At 49.4% G+C, this 15000-nt stretch overlaps 1 protein-coding gene across 1 annotated transcript in view; it reads right to left on the bottom strand.

Annotated features, from left to right (window-relative positions):
- LOC134089735 (nascent polypeptide-associated complex subunit alpha, muscle-specific form-like) overlaps positions 1-15000 on the bottom strand; it is a 34039-nt gene that overhangs the window by 5183 nt on the left and 13856 nt on the right. The window contains exons 2-11 of the mRNA XM_062544179.1: positions 9136-9347; positions 8588-8676; positions 8146-8282; positions 7720-7891; positions 7157-7286; positions 5375-6721; positions 3789-4055; positions 2760-3251; positions 1073-1219; positions 181-354 (exon numbers count right to left, since the gene is read on the bottom strand). Of these exons, the coding sequence (XP_062400163.1) occupies positions 181-354; positions 1073-1219; positions 2760-3251; positions 3789-4055; positions 5375-6721; positions 7157-7286; positions 7720-7891; positions 8146-8282; positions 8588-8676; positions 9136-9347 (3167 nt within the window). The remainder of the gene's footprint in view (positions 1-180; positions 355-1072; positions 1220-2759; positions 3252-3788; positions 4056-5374; positions 6722-7156; positions 7287-7719; positions 7892-8145; positions 8283-8587; positions 8677-9135; positions 9348-15000) is intronic.

Here is a 15000-nt window from a genome sequence, read left to right as displayed (position 1 = left end):
TGGTCGTCACTCGTCTGTGTATGTGTAAGGGTGTGTGTGTGTGTGTGTGTGTGTATGCATGTGTTGGTGCCTTAATGTATGTACAATATGCTTATGTACTGTATGTATGTATTTGTACAAGTGTGTGTCTATGTTAGTGTGTTTGTGTGTGTGTGTGTGTGTGTGTGTGTGTGTCCTTACATCCAATATGGGTCCGTTACAGTAGTTGCAGCGGGGGGAGAAGAGGTGGTGGTAGTCTCTCTCACAGTAGGGTAGCCCGTCGCGCTCAAAGAAGTTTCTGGAGCCGATCTCCTCCTGACAGTGCGTGCACACAAAGTGTTCCGGGTGCCACGTGCGACCCATGGCTGTCACCAACTGCAAAACACATAGAGATATACAGTATACAACATTTCATACAACCTCAAACAAGGCAATAGACAAAATGAAGACAAAAACAGACCATGCTAATTTGATTTCGATCTCCCAGAAGGTTTGGCGCCATTGACAAAAGATCTTAAACTTGACATATTTTTCCACACTATTCACCCTCAGATGCTTCAATTTTATATTACTTTATGCGCAAAAAAAAAAATACATATTGCAGGAGGTATTGAAATCAGATTAGTATTCAATAGATAATTTGAAAGATTACAGTATGATAATATGGATGTTGTAGTCTAGTCTAGTCTAGTGTTGTATGATAATATGAGTGTCCGAGCCTTGACAGATATGCATACATGTTTGTATTGCATTGTTGTATAGTGTATTACTACTCTGTGGTATCATTATTATTTATTTGTCTTTCCTTGGTTGTTGTTTGATTTCAATTTTTAGTATTTTTTGTTGGTGCTGTTCTTGCTGTAAAATAACTGAATGCTCAGTAAACATTCCATGCATTGACAATGTGTTGATTCATATGGCAGCATACTATACAAATGTCTCAAGGCTTCAATTTGAACCCCTTGACATGCATGTAACATCCTGGTGTTCAAATAATCTGATCATGTCCTTCACTGAAAGTTGTTTGGTTTGGTAACTCATGTTTCTGCTCACAATTCACAATTTACGATTTGCTGAACACTAGCGCCCTCACCTGGCCAACGATGGGCTTGGCACAGGCTCCACAGGTGCCCTTGGCCACGGTCTGCACCCCGAGCTTGTTGAGGTCCGACTGCAGGCTGCCCAGCATGGTGTCCAGCTTATTACCCTGCGGATGGGAGCCCTTCCCCTGGGCCATGATCTACACAACACAGGAAGTCAGGGTCACAAAACAGGAAGCCCAGAACCAGATACACACACACACACACACACACACACACACACACTGGACATGCAGCTGTGCAAACAAACACGTACAATACAATATGTAAACAAGGCATCAGCAATCCGAGCCATGTGTTCGAGTTCCTTCAAACACTGCTCGTTAGATGAGGTCATTGAATACGGGGAAGATTGCAAACATGCAGCCGTTTGTCAGTCTTATAAAACAAACATCCCATCACACATGTTAAACTCCTTCACATGTCCTCATCAGCAACTGACTCTCTGTTTGGAAAATCAGCTTGAACCTTTGCCTACTGTTAATCAGACAATGATCTGCTTGCAAACACAAAACATTTTAAAAATCTTTCAGTTCAAAGGTCAAAGTTCAACAGATACCCACTTCACTCAGCCCCTGTCACAGGGATCCACACAGAGGCCAGCACTCACGTGCACACACACACACACACACACACACACACACACACACACACACACAGGCAACAGTTCCAGTCCCTCCACATACACCACCAGCTTGGGTGGTCACATTAGTAACCTTTAAACACACTGAGTTAAAGGTGCTCTAAGCAATGCTTGAGTAACGTCACTTCTGTTTTGACGTTAAAACAAAACAGAGAGCTAGCTCACTCCTCCCTTTCCCTCCCTCAACTGAAACTCGTGTGTTCCATATTGCCGTGTTTCATTTGTCCACTCGATGTGGTCACAGAGTTATTTCCTGAGCTACTAACAGGAAGCTAACAGGAATACCCCCCGAAGTTGTATCCTGACATGTCAGCTCATTTGAGCCTGGAGTGCCTCGAGTTCAGAATTCCAAGATGGCTGCCACCATTAACAGTAAACAGAAGCCATAGATGTCGATTCCGTGTAGCACCAAACTTGCATGTGTGGTTTTTCTTCTCAGATGCGCTAGGGGGAAGCGAGACAGCCATCATTCAACCTGAAATATGTAAAATAACCATTCCAATGACTCCGAAGCTGATCAGTTAAGGCAAATTAGGCTAAAAAAAAATGGCATTGTTCACCTTTAAATCAGTCATAGTAACAATAGTGTCCAACCTCCGTTGCTATGACGTTTGCTTGTGTAAAACTCAATGCGCAATGCTCTGCTACAAAGTGGTAACTGGTAACAAACGTCAGCATTTTGTTCTGACGACTTGTAGACTACCTGGAACGCAACCAACTCAGGATGAGTGACGTCATTCCAAAATCACCTAATCGCTTTATGAGACAACTGGAATGCAGCATTAGTCTACATCGCCTAGGACACCTTAGACCAGAGACGGTTGAGAAAGCGCAACAATTCAGTGAAGGATTGTTCCTGTTCCCCTATGATGTGGGGGTTCATGAGCTGCTTTATTTTGGGTTCTAAAGGATCTTTGCTTAGACCTACTGACCTACATGGGCAGGCCATAGCACTGGCCTACCGCTCTAACTCAGTGTGCTTAAAGTGCTCATGCTGGACATGACATTAGTGATCAGCAGAACCAGCGGGTCTTAACTGAGCTCCAGTCCTGCATGGAAGGGAAGAGGGGGTCGTACTCCGTCTGGCACCCCACCGACACCAGCTGTTTGGGGGCAGGGGCAGGAGCAGGAGCAGGGGCAGGAGGAGGAGGGGTGGGCTCTCTCGGTGGAGGAGCTTGCACCGGAGGAGGTGGAGGGCGTGGGGTAGGTTTGGGGGCCGGGGGCTCCACGGGCACAGGGGCGGGAGGGGTCAGTGGCATTGGGGGCGTCGGGGGTCTCCGCTGGACTGGAGGGGGTGAGGGGGGTTCCACTTTTTTAACGGGGAGTTCCACCGGGGGTGGTGCTGGCGCAGGGTCCTGCTGCGGAGGCGGCGGAGGGGAGGGGGCAGGTGGGGGTGGTGGAGGCAGGGGCGGGGGGGCCTGCTTGACTGGGGGGGGTCGCTTTGGCTCCTCACGGCGCGGGGTGGGGGGCGAGAGGGGGGGAGGGATAACTCTCCGCTGAGGGAGCGGAGACTCAGGAGGAATGATAATCTAGAGGAGAGATGGAGGAAGAGGAGAAGAGAAGGAGGAAGAGGAGGAGAGAAGGAGGAAGAGGAGGAGAGGCAAAGGAGGAGGAGGAAGAGGGGGAGAGCAGGAAAGGAATGGAAAGATGATCATGAGAACAAGCAAAAGGCAAAAGTTAAAAAGAAACACTGAAAACAGGACAGGACAATGAAAACAGTTAGAAATGAAGCCTGATGAATCTGGTGTTACAATCTTTCTCTCTCTCTCTCTTTTCTCTCTCTCTCTCTCTTTCTCTATCCTCATCTGGTGCAGTCCTCTAACAAGTGTTTGAGGTTGTGACTATCACACGTCTCTCTCCTCCCCTCTCTACTCTCTCTCCCACTCCACTCTCTCCATCTTTCTCTCTTCTCTCTATCCTCCCCTCTCTCCATCTTTCTTTCTCTCCATCCTCCCCTGCTCCCCTCCCTCCCTCTCTCCCTCCTTCTCTCCCTACCTCCCTCTCTCTCTCCCTCCCTCCTCCCTCTCTCCCTCTCCCTCTCTCTCCCTCCATCACCCCTCCTCTACCTTATCCACGTCTGAGCCGTTGTGCTCCTCTCGCGAGCGCTTGGGGTTGTTCATGACGATCACGCCCTCGGTGAGCCAGTCGTCGGGCTGCTTGCGCGGCTTCTCCTTGCGGCTGATGCCCAGCTTGCCCTGCAGCTCGGCGATGAGCTGGTCCTGCGAGTTGCTCTTGTGGTAGATGAGCGGGCCCGTCTTGCGCCGCGGGTGGTTCTCCCGGTACATGGGGTGCACGTTGGGCGTCTCCTTCGTACGCCTGATCACCGACTTGAGCTGATCGGATAAGGAAGAGAGGTCGTGAGGGCTTCAGAGGGTGACGATTCGAGCGTGGCGCAGTCCACTCCAGCGCAAGCCAATCACAGCGAGTTCCAATCCATGGGGAGAGCCAATGACAGTGCATTTCACGTCAGCACAAGCCATTCACAGCGCTTTCCAATCCAGTATGAGCCAATCATAGGGCAGAACATTCTTTTAAAAGCCAATCATAGCACACTTCACTCCTGTGAAAGCCCATCACATCACAGCTTAGTACAGTCCAGTCTAGTCCAGTCCATACTCTTATGAGCCAATCAGAAATGCATTCTACTTCAGCATTAGCATATCATAGCACACTCCATCCAGCAAAAGCCAATGGCTGTGCAGCTTAGACCACGCAGTTAAACTGAACACAGTGTCACAGGTGAATTAAACAGCACACACATGCAACCCCACAATCAAAAGCTGGATCACGATCTACAGAAGTTAAGTCAAGTCAATGAGACTTCAACAAATCTTGCTACTCATTGTAAAGTGTTAAGTGGGATCTGTGATTTAGCACCTCACACACATGCTGGGAATCTGGGAGAATGACAGGGAAGATTATCCCCACAATCCTGCTTCATGTATAAAATGTGTGTCTTCACATGAGTATACACACAGACCATAAGACCCAAAGTACAAAACAGTGGCCTAAGCAGCCCATCCTCAGGGTGGGGGGCCTGAATCTGCAGCTGGGACTCACAAGTCACTACTCTGACAAACAAACAGCCTGACTGCTACTCTATGGAATAATCACCAGTCTGCTATAACATCTGCCTTATGTCTACAATTGGCTGCATGTAGTTGTGTGTGTGTGTGTGTGTGTGTGTGTGTGTGTGTGTTAGCCTTCCACTTCAGTTGCTATAACTACTGAGTCAATGAGCTCTTGTGTATATAGCCTCACCAATTACACTCATGACTCATCGTGACATCTAGAGGTGACCTGACCTGACCTCTACACTCCAAACCCAACTACACTGCACTGCACTACACTACACTACACTGCACAGTCATACACCACAGGTGCACAGCTGGGTTATTCCACACACCAGCCCAAAGGCCCTCAACCAACTCCAATGCCAGACAGCAGCTATCAGTCGGCAGTTACCAGGTAGCAGCTATCAGTCGGCAGTTGCCAGGCAGCAGTTACCAGGTAGCAGTCACCAAGTAGCAGTCACCAAGTAGCAGTTGCCAAGTAGCAGCTATCAGTCGGCAGTTGCCAGGTAGCAGTTGCCAGGCGGTATTTGTCATGCAGCAGGCAGCGTGCGGTGAGCCCTGTGGGCGGCGTGTCGTACGTGTCCAGAGGCGGAGACGCGGTCCAGCGTGAGCGGCTGCATGGGGTAGAGGTCAAACTGGCCGTCGGGCGTCCCCGGGCAGGAGGAGGTCGGCGTGAGCGACTCGTCCATCCAGCTGGCCTCGGTCAGCGGCGTCATGGATCCGTCGGCGCCGTCGTACACCATCTTCAGCTCCATCTCCGCCCAGTCCAGGTCGCTGCGCGCGTCCGACTGGTAGTCCAGGCCGCCGTCGCCCAGCTCCGACTCCGTGGGCAGCGACTGCGACAGCTGCGTGTCGGGCCGAACGTCCCGGCGGTCCATCGGCATGATGGGCTCCTCGAAGACTTCCTGCGGCGGCTCGGCGCCGAGCTTCGAACCCTGCGCGGCGGCCGACACCAGAACCTCGCTCTCGGGCTTGGGGGAGAAGCTCATGGACAGCAGCTTGTCTAGGGCCTCGTCCAGGGAGGGCTGCGCTTCCTCGTGCCCAAGCGAGGATGCAGGAGGCTGGGATTGGCTGCCGGGTGGCTTGGGGGGCCCCCCTGGAGCGCTGGAGCTCTTTGACGAGGGCAGCGAGGAGAGAGAGAGAGACGGAGGGAGAGAGAGGGAGGAGAGGACAGGAGACTCAACAACAGGAGCTACGAGAGGAGGTGCAGGAGCAGGAGCAGGAGACTTTGAGACAGGAGGAGTGAGGTTTATGGGGGAAGGGGAGAGGGTGGCGTTGGTGTTTTGGGGCAGCGGGGAGAGGCCGTTGACAGTGGGGAGCACCAGGGGACTCCAACGCTCAGGGGACGGGGAGGACTTTTTCGGGGAGGGGATGGGGCTGGGGGACTTGGTGACGGATGCCGGGGACAGGGTGGAGAGGTAGCTGAAGGGCTCCACCTTCAGGTGGGGGCTGGAAGAGGCGGGGGAGGGGGTGCCAGTCTTGGGTGGGGTCGGGGCGGCGCTGCAGAGGTACGTGGGGGTGTGGGAGGGCGAGGAGGCCGTCTGGGTGAGCACCACCAGCGGGTCGGTGCGGGCGCTGAGCATGGAGGCCGACACGTCGATGATGGTGTCCGGAGACAGACGGGAGCTGGATGGGGACGTGGAGCAGGACCCGGAGCTGGGGGGGCTGAGGGAGGAGGTCGCGGCCGACAGAGAGAGCTCCGAGCTGGGCTTGAGGAGCGAGGCGCTGGCCTGGGGGGGCGCGGAGGGCTCCGCACCATCCTCCACGATGTGCAGCTCCAGAGAGACGTCGCCGGCCGAGGAGGGCAGGGGGGAGTCGCACGAGAGAGACGGGGGGAGGAGGGAGGAGGCCACAGGGGCTGATGGGATAGCCGGAGGACTAGAGGATTTCTGATCAAACAGCAACTCTGAGCCCTGAGAGTGGGGCTGTAGGATGGACAGAAGGAGGAGAAGAGAAGGAGGAGGAGGAGGAAGAGGAGGAGAAGAAAAGATGAAAAAGGAAAGATTGAAGAAATAGAATGACCAAAGAAACAGAGGAGGAAAAGAAAGGATGGAAGAGAATCAAAAGGAAATAAAAGAGGAAAGTTAACAGATTAAGTGAGAAGTAATGAAGTCTATGTGTAGATGCTGCAGGGAGGAGAAATATGGAAATGGCTGATAGAGGAATCAGAGGAGGAACCCTGAAGACAGACAGGAATCATTTCAGCACAGACCCCAGCTGTCAGCACACACACACACACACACACACACACACACACACACAGACACCTCTCCCATTCTTCTCCACTATTACTTATACACTCAGCCACACACACACATACACACACACACACACACACGCACGCAAGCACAGCTGGGCACCTTGAAGTCGGACAGGCTGGCCATGAGTTCGTCCAGCTCGCGAGTGGCTGATGTGGCAGAGATCCGTGCTTGCTGTGATGAGTCAAACTGGCTGTCCGTCAACTCACTGTGGAGTGCGAAAGGGCTGGGTCTACACACACACACACACACACACACACACACACACACACACACACACACACACACACACACACACACACACACACACACACACACACACACACACACACACGCACACATTATGTAAATGCATGTAAAATGTTTGTATGTGTACAGTATGCAATTCTGATTCCACATATGCTTCTATGTGTAAGCTTCTGTGTGCACGTGTGTGTGTGTATGTATATGTGTGTGTGTGTGTGTCTGTGTGTGTGTGTGTGTGTGTGTGTGTGTGTGTGTGTCTATATGCATGCATGTGTGTGTGTCTATGTGCATGCATGTGAATGTGAGTGTGTGCATGTGCATGCATATGCAGTATATGTGTGTGTGAGTATGTGTATGTGTGTGTGAGTATGTGTATGTGTATGTGTGTGTGTGCGTGTGTGTGTGTGTGTGTTCCTTACACTGGAGAGGGCACGACACACTCCAGCTTGTCCAGGCTGCTGCTGCCTGCGGTGCCGTTCTGCTGGGGGGACTCCAGTCCAGCAGGGGTCAGTGTGATTCCAGGAGCCACTCCGTTCTCCTGCTGCCCGTAGGAGTACAGGCTACACGCAGGCAGGGGGGGCGCCTCATCATCTGGAGAAGAAAGTGGGGGTGGGGGAGGGGGCTTTAATAAGAGTTTGAAACATGCACAGAGACGCTTTGAAATATGAGCATGTGTGTGTGTGTATGCGTGTGTGTGTATGAGTGTGTATGTATGTGTGTGTGTGTGTGTGTTTCTGTGGATGCATGAGTGTGTGTGTGAGTGCATTTGCTTGTGAGTCTGTGTATGTGTGTGTGTGTGTGTGTGTGTGTGTGTGTGTGTGTGTGTGTGTGTGTGTGTGAGTTACCATCAGTGAGGAATCCAGGTGTGTCTTGAACTGCGTTGAGCTCTAGGAGCAGACGGTCTAGCTCTGACAGGTTACTGCCCAGAGCAGTGGCCATCATGGCAGCCGAGGAGTCAGACGACTTCTGCTTATTGGGGAAACTAAGAGAGAGAGAGAGAGAGAGAGAGAGAGAGAGAGAGAGAGAGAAAGAGAGAGGGAGGAATGAGAGAGAGGGAGAGAAAAATCAGAGTGAGAGAGGGAGGGAGAGAGAGAAAGAGAGAAAGGAAGGAGGTCACAGTAGCATCAACAAGTAATACAGACACAGCAATGCTAAACAAATCATCAATTAAGCAGCTATCACACCACCTGTTAAATCTGGTCCTGTCTGTCTTCAAATACACACACTCACACGTACACACACACGTACAACACACTCTGCCTCATAGCTGAGATGGAGGAGGCCTACCTGTAGATGTGGTCCTCTTCTACGTTGGACAGAGGGGGACTCGTACTTCCCCGAGACCATGTGCTGCTCTTTTGGACTGAGCCCAGCGACTGAAAACACAATGGCATTGCCACAGCAGCCATACTATGCATGAGTGACATAGGGAATAGGAAACTTGCACACAATTACCACATATTATACATACCACACCAACAGCATACATCACAATAGAACAATAAGACAGGAAAACAAATAAAACTTACAGTGTGAAAAACAATATTATATACTTTCTGTCAGTTGAACAATAGAACATACACACATTTATATACATGTTTGTCTATAAATATCACACATTTAGGTTATGCTAGAGTCTCTCGGGTCATGAGGCTGTGAATCGTATTTTACTGTCAAAAGTGTTCATGTTCTGTCCTGTTCTGACATTTGTTTTTCATCGTTCCCAAGGGCTTCAAAGTTTGGGTGATAATTGTCAAAACTAAAGAAAAAAAGCTGAGCTTATTGCTCAGTGAGGACGAGCGTGCTCCTCTGTCTGAAGCTTCCGTGTCTCTCACCTGCTGGGAGGAATAGCAAGAGTCGAGGGGGCAGAGCAACGTTCCGTTCAGCGCTTCGGCGGAGGGAGGGGGCGGCACTGGCGGGGGGGTGGGGTCATCCCTGAGGCTCCGCCCACTGTTGCTGGGGAAGGAGTAGGGCGTCTCGTCGGGCAAGAAGGCGGGGAATTTGGAAATGTGGGCGGTGGAGGACTCCAGGTCCGCGAGGAGAGCGTCTGTTGGGGGGGGGGGGGGGGGGGGGGAGAGAAACAAAAACAAGCAAATATATCAATTTAGGACTTTCAGAAAAAACACTTCAAACGTACGTCATACCAAAAGCTGATGGTTGAAATGTTGTCAGAGTCAAATATGAAGGGGAAAAAAATCAGGACAAAGAGAGAAGTGCTCGCAAGAGTATTCCGAGTGATATTGTCCTCCATTCACCTCATCCTGCTGAACATCAAACAATATACAACACATAAACAAACATAAAATCGCATGTACTGTAATACTGAAATTCACATTTGCAGGCAGCATCATTTTTTCCATTAGTATAACTCACCTATATCTGCCCAATGACCTTGGTGTTATTACAACCAAGTTATTCCAGACAGTTTACCAAGATACGAATCTATGAGTTATGTAACAACAATACATTACATAATATGAAATATTGAGGTTAGAGGCCTGAAATGTCAATCATCTGGTTCCTGACTTCCATGTTAGAAGAAACATGATTTAAATAGTAACAGGTAGCAAAGACACAACTTAACAGAGAGACCCTGAGTCTGTCACTCACTGAACTTTAAATACTTCAACTGCTATACTTCAACGCAATCTGTGGATCCATGAGAATGGCCCTATATCTGCGGCGGGTGCTAAAGTGTCACTAAATCACCAGTAGCCGCTTTTATTCTTCCTGAAATAACCATGTGCTCTGGCAGGCGGGCGGGAGAGATTAAAGCTAAGCGCTAGGTGTTAGCGTTTAGCAGGAACAGTAGCACTTCACGCTCTCTCTCTGCTGAGTACAGGAAGCTAAACTCAGACAATGCCAGCGAGAGTGCGTCAGTCAGCTATTAAAGGCCTATGAACCCCCTCAAGCCTCCTTGTGCAGACAGTGACACACAGTAAGGAACAAGGAGCACAACACAAGGAACATTTTACTGCAACAAGTACTGATGTTAGCTCCTCTTATTGTTAGCATCATCAGCTAAAGCTCCCTGCATGACACTGAAACCATTCTCTTCATGTCTATCACCCTGTCCAGCATCAAGGGCAAGTGGGAAAAAACATCCATCCATTTGTATCTCTAAAAAATACAGTGTATGTAGGGTAAACAATATCAGTAACATATCTCATCATATGAGAAGTGAGAGAAGAAATAGGCAGAATGTTTTATTTGATTTGGTGCTGATAACGGCAAGGTTGCGGATTTGATCCCTGTACAGGCCAATTTGTTACCACGTTGTACTGTAGGTCGCTTTGGCTAAACAACATCAGCCAAATGTAATGTAACTGTAGGCCTAAAAATAAGAATTGTCTACTGTATGTATCTGTATGTTTCTCTATGTGTGTGTCATTGCCAGCCAGCTGTCTGTCTTCACATGTCTCTCATCATCTGTCTCACTCTCATCAACTGTCTCACTCTCGTTAGCCTATCGGTCTGTCTCTGTGTGCGTTTGTCAGCATGTAACTGCCCTGATCACACCAAAACAAGTCCTCATCTGTCAGGTCTCAAGTAAACAAACCCAAGGTTACAGACACACACACACACATACACACACACATACACACACACACACACACACACACACACACACACACACACACACACACATACGCAGGTCTGTGAAAGCCTTTCAGCACCCCTCCCAGAGAACCATGGGCCCCAGTGCCGATGGCACACACCAAGTTTACACACTGATGAAACTCCTGGAGACTTATTTAACACATTCAGCTGCTGCCATGCCATACCTTCAACCTGATACTGTGTTTGTGTGTGTGTGTGTGTGTGTGTGTGTGTGTGTGTGTGTGCACGCGTGGGCATGGGTGAGAGTGCATATACTGGACATGTGAAGATGTATGCTATTATGGGTGAATGCATGCATGCGTGTGTGTGTGTGTGTGTGTGTGTGTGTGTGTGTGTGTGTGTGTGTGTGTGTGTGAGTGCACACGTGTACCGTATGTGAGCATGTGTGTCTGTGTACCTGTGTGTATGTGTGCAAGTGTGGCATGCATGATGACATTGTGCATGTGTGAGACATGTGAAAGTCTACGTGAGAGTATGGTGAGAGAGGTGTGGATTTGTGGACGCATGTGTGTGGACACGTGAGAGTTATGAGTGTGTGTGTGTGCGTGTGTGTGTGTGTGTACTGTATGTACGCGCGTGTTTGTGTGTATTTTATTTTATTTTATGTGTGTGTGTGTGTGTGTGTGTGTGTGTGTGTGCGCGCGCGCGTGTGCGTGTATGTGTGTGTGTGTGTGTGTGTGCTATATGTGTGTGTGTAGGCTACTGTATGTACATGTGTGTGTGTGTGTGTGTGTGTACTTTATAAACATGTATGTGTGTGTATATGCATTTCACTTGTGATTCAGTGCATCTCTTGGGCAGCCACTGACAGACAGACACGCAGGCATGCTATCTGTTCCCTGTCTGGAGACAAGGCGGTGTAATCTATCACCCCGGCTGGGCTTTCAGAGCTGGGGCAAACAGAGCTAAATAACCTCTTACCTCATCCTTCTCTTGCCCCGCCGGGCAAGAATAGCCCAGAGCCTCGCGCAACACACACACACAGACACAGACACAGACGCACACTCACACACACACACACACACTCACATGCCATGGTATCACAGGGTCTACGCACCAAGGGCTCAACAACATGGGTGGCAAAGTGATCTCCGACCGCAGACGCTCAGTAGCACACCGGGCCGCCCGACAGACACCCGATCATCTAGCGTACGAGTAAAATTTTACGAGTGCTCGTATCATAATACAGTAAGGTTTAATACCAGCGCTGTAAATGTGGGCTGTTGTGGGGAGTGAGAGGGGTCCGGAGGTCAAACTATTAGGATGTAGCTCTCAACCGAGACGGGAGCTTTGAGTCGGGTTTCGGGTTGGCACTGAACCATCGCCCAGCTCATGTCTCGAGCTGGAGTACGTGGACACTACAGGCAGGTAATAAGTACAGTAGAGGGGGGTATTAAGTACAGTAGAGGGGGGTAATAAGTACAGAAGTACAGTGTAAGGGGGCAGGGACCTGACAGTGAGCCCTGGTATACGGAACAGCTCCTTCAGTCCTGTGAGCTCAGCCGCTAGGCTAATAAGGCTACACACCCTGTACTAATGGAGAATAAGACACACCTTATACTCATAGAAAACACTCTATACTAATGTGGAATACCCAATTGATACCAATGGACAATACCTATCCCAAACCTAATGGACAATTCCCCCCTCATACCAATGGGCAAAACCTATCCCAAACCTAGCGACAATTCCCCCCTTATACCAATGGGCAAAACCTATCCCAAACCTAATGGACAATTCCCCCCTTATACCAATGGGCAAAACCTATCCCAAACCTAATGGACAATTCCCCCCTTATACCAATGGACAATACCTATCCCAAACCTAATGGACAATTCCCCCCTTATACCAATGGACAAAACCTATCCCAAACCTAATGGACAATTCCCCCCTTATACCAATGGACAATACCTATCCCAAACCTAATGGACAATTCCCCCCTTATACCAATGGACAAAACCTATCCCAAACCTAATGGACAATTCCCCCCTTATACCAATGGACAATACCTATCCCAAACCTAATGGACAATTCCCCCCTTATACCAATGGACAATACCTATCCCAAACCTAATGGACAATTCCCCCCTTATACCAATGGGCAAAACCTAACGACAATCCCCCCTTATACCAATGGGCAAAACCTAACCCACACCTAACGACAATTCCCCCCTTATACCAATGGACAATACATAACCCAAACCGAATGGACAATCCTCCCCTTATACCAATGGCTAATACCTAACCCAAACCTAATGGACAATACCTAACACAAACCTAATAGACAATACCTACAGTAACACAAACCTAATGGCTAATACTCACCCTATGATGAAGAACCCATGCTATACACTGTGACCTGCACAAACTAAGTTGAGCGAAATGTCCAGGGATGAACACTGGCACGAGTCACACACACACACACACACACACACACACACACACACACACTGAGGTCCATGCAGAGGAGCTAAGCACATGAGAAACACATGGGAGAAAGAGAGGAGGAAGCAGGAGAGGAGTAAACAGGACAGGAGACCATACTCACTGTTTTGCTGGCGGCTCCTCCACTTGAGTGTGTGTGTATTGTATCTCTCTGAGATAGAGTGTGAGCATGCAGTCGCGGACTGAGAGTGTAAATCCACGTCACTCTCTGTATGTGTGTGTGTGTGTGTATGTGTGTGAAAGGAGATGCAGTCGCTGACTGAGAGTGTCAATCCACGTCACTCTGTGTGTGTGTGTGTGCTTGTGTGTGTGTGACTGTTTGAGGGATATGACACACCAATGGGCAATGAGCAGAGCATGCCTGCAGAGGGAGTGGTGCAGAAGGGACCCTCTCTCTTTCCCCTCCCTCTCTCTCTCTGCCTCTCTCTTTCCCCTCCCTCTACCTCTCTCTCTGTTTCCCCTCACTATCTCTCTCTCATCCCTCTCCCTAACTTTCTCCCTAACACCTTCCCTCAGTGTCTCCCCCCCCCTCTCTCTCTCTCTCATTCTCCCTCTCTAACTCTCTCCCTACTGTCTCTCTCTCTTTCCCCTTACTCTCTCTCCCTCTCTCTTTCTCCCTCTATCACCCTCCCTCTCCCTCACTCTCAATCACTCTCTCTCTTGACATACCTCTCTCTTCCTCTCTTGCTCTCTCTCTTTCTCGCTCTCTCTCCCTCCCCCTCTCTTGCTCTCTCTATTTGTCTCCCTCTTCCTTTCTCTCACTCTTTCACTCTCTCTCAAATCTCTCAAAAACTCCCTTGCATGTCTATTTCATTCCATCTCTCTGTCTCAAATCCCCTTCCTCAACCTTTCAATCTTTTCCCTCTCCCTCTACTGATAACCTCGCCCTATCTACTCATCAGCCGTTTAAAAACACCCCTATGATCAACCCCAAAAGCCAAAACTATTAATGACATAATGGTTTACGCCTGATTTAGCCCATGTGACTGTCCATTTCCCCAACACAGGGAGATGACTCGGGGGGGTGGGGTAGTCCCAGACCTCTCGTCATGAACAGTGACAGCACAACGATGGCATCTGAACAAAACACCTCTGGCTATTAAAAACCTTTGCATCACTGACCTGACTCGTGACGTGACACTACACGAACAAAAAAAAAAAAAAAACAAGAGGGAAACTTTTAATGGCTGATTAAATAAAGATGTTTGGAACACATAGCCCTGTGATGCAACCCACTGTCAACTCCCCTCCAGTTCATTTGGTCCCGCTTTGCTCCGCTCCGCTCCCCCACGGAGGAGATGGCTATTTAAAGCCCGGAGCTCTTGCATGAACTCACACTGAAAAACCCACCCTCTCAAAATAAGAGCAGCACCTGGTGCCAAACCGTTCAACTGTCTTATAAAAGCTAAAGAAGGCTTCTGCAGCAGAGGCACAGCAGACAGCACATCCCCCCCATGTGCAAGGCACAGCCTCTTCAACTGATTTACGAAGTGCAAAAAGCCTGATATTAAACTTGTGCTGATCATTAATGAAGTTGTCACACATAGTAATATATGTCACAATAATATGTCGATATATGTTCACACCCAAATTGTTGACTGATTGATTAACATCAACATTTCAGACTTAAAATAA

The sequence above is a fragment of the Sardina pilchardus genome, chromosome 8 (assembly GCF_963854185.1).
Source record: "Sardina pilchardus chromosome 8, fSarPil1.1, whole genome shotgun sequence".
In the NCBI taxonomy this organism is placed as follows: Eukaryota; Metazoa; Chordata; class Actinopteri; order Clupeiformes; family Clupeidae; genus Sardina; species Sardina pilchardus.
This window is presented reverse-complemented; position numbering and strand designations above follow the sequence as displayed.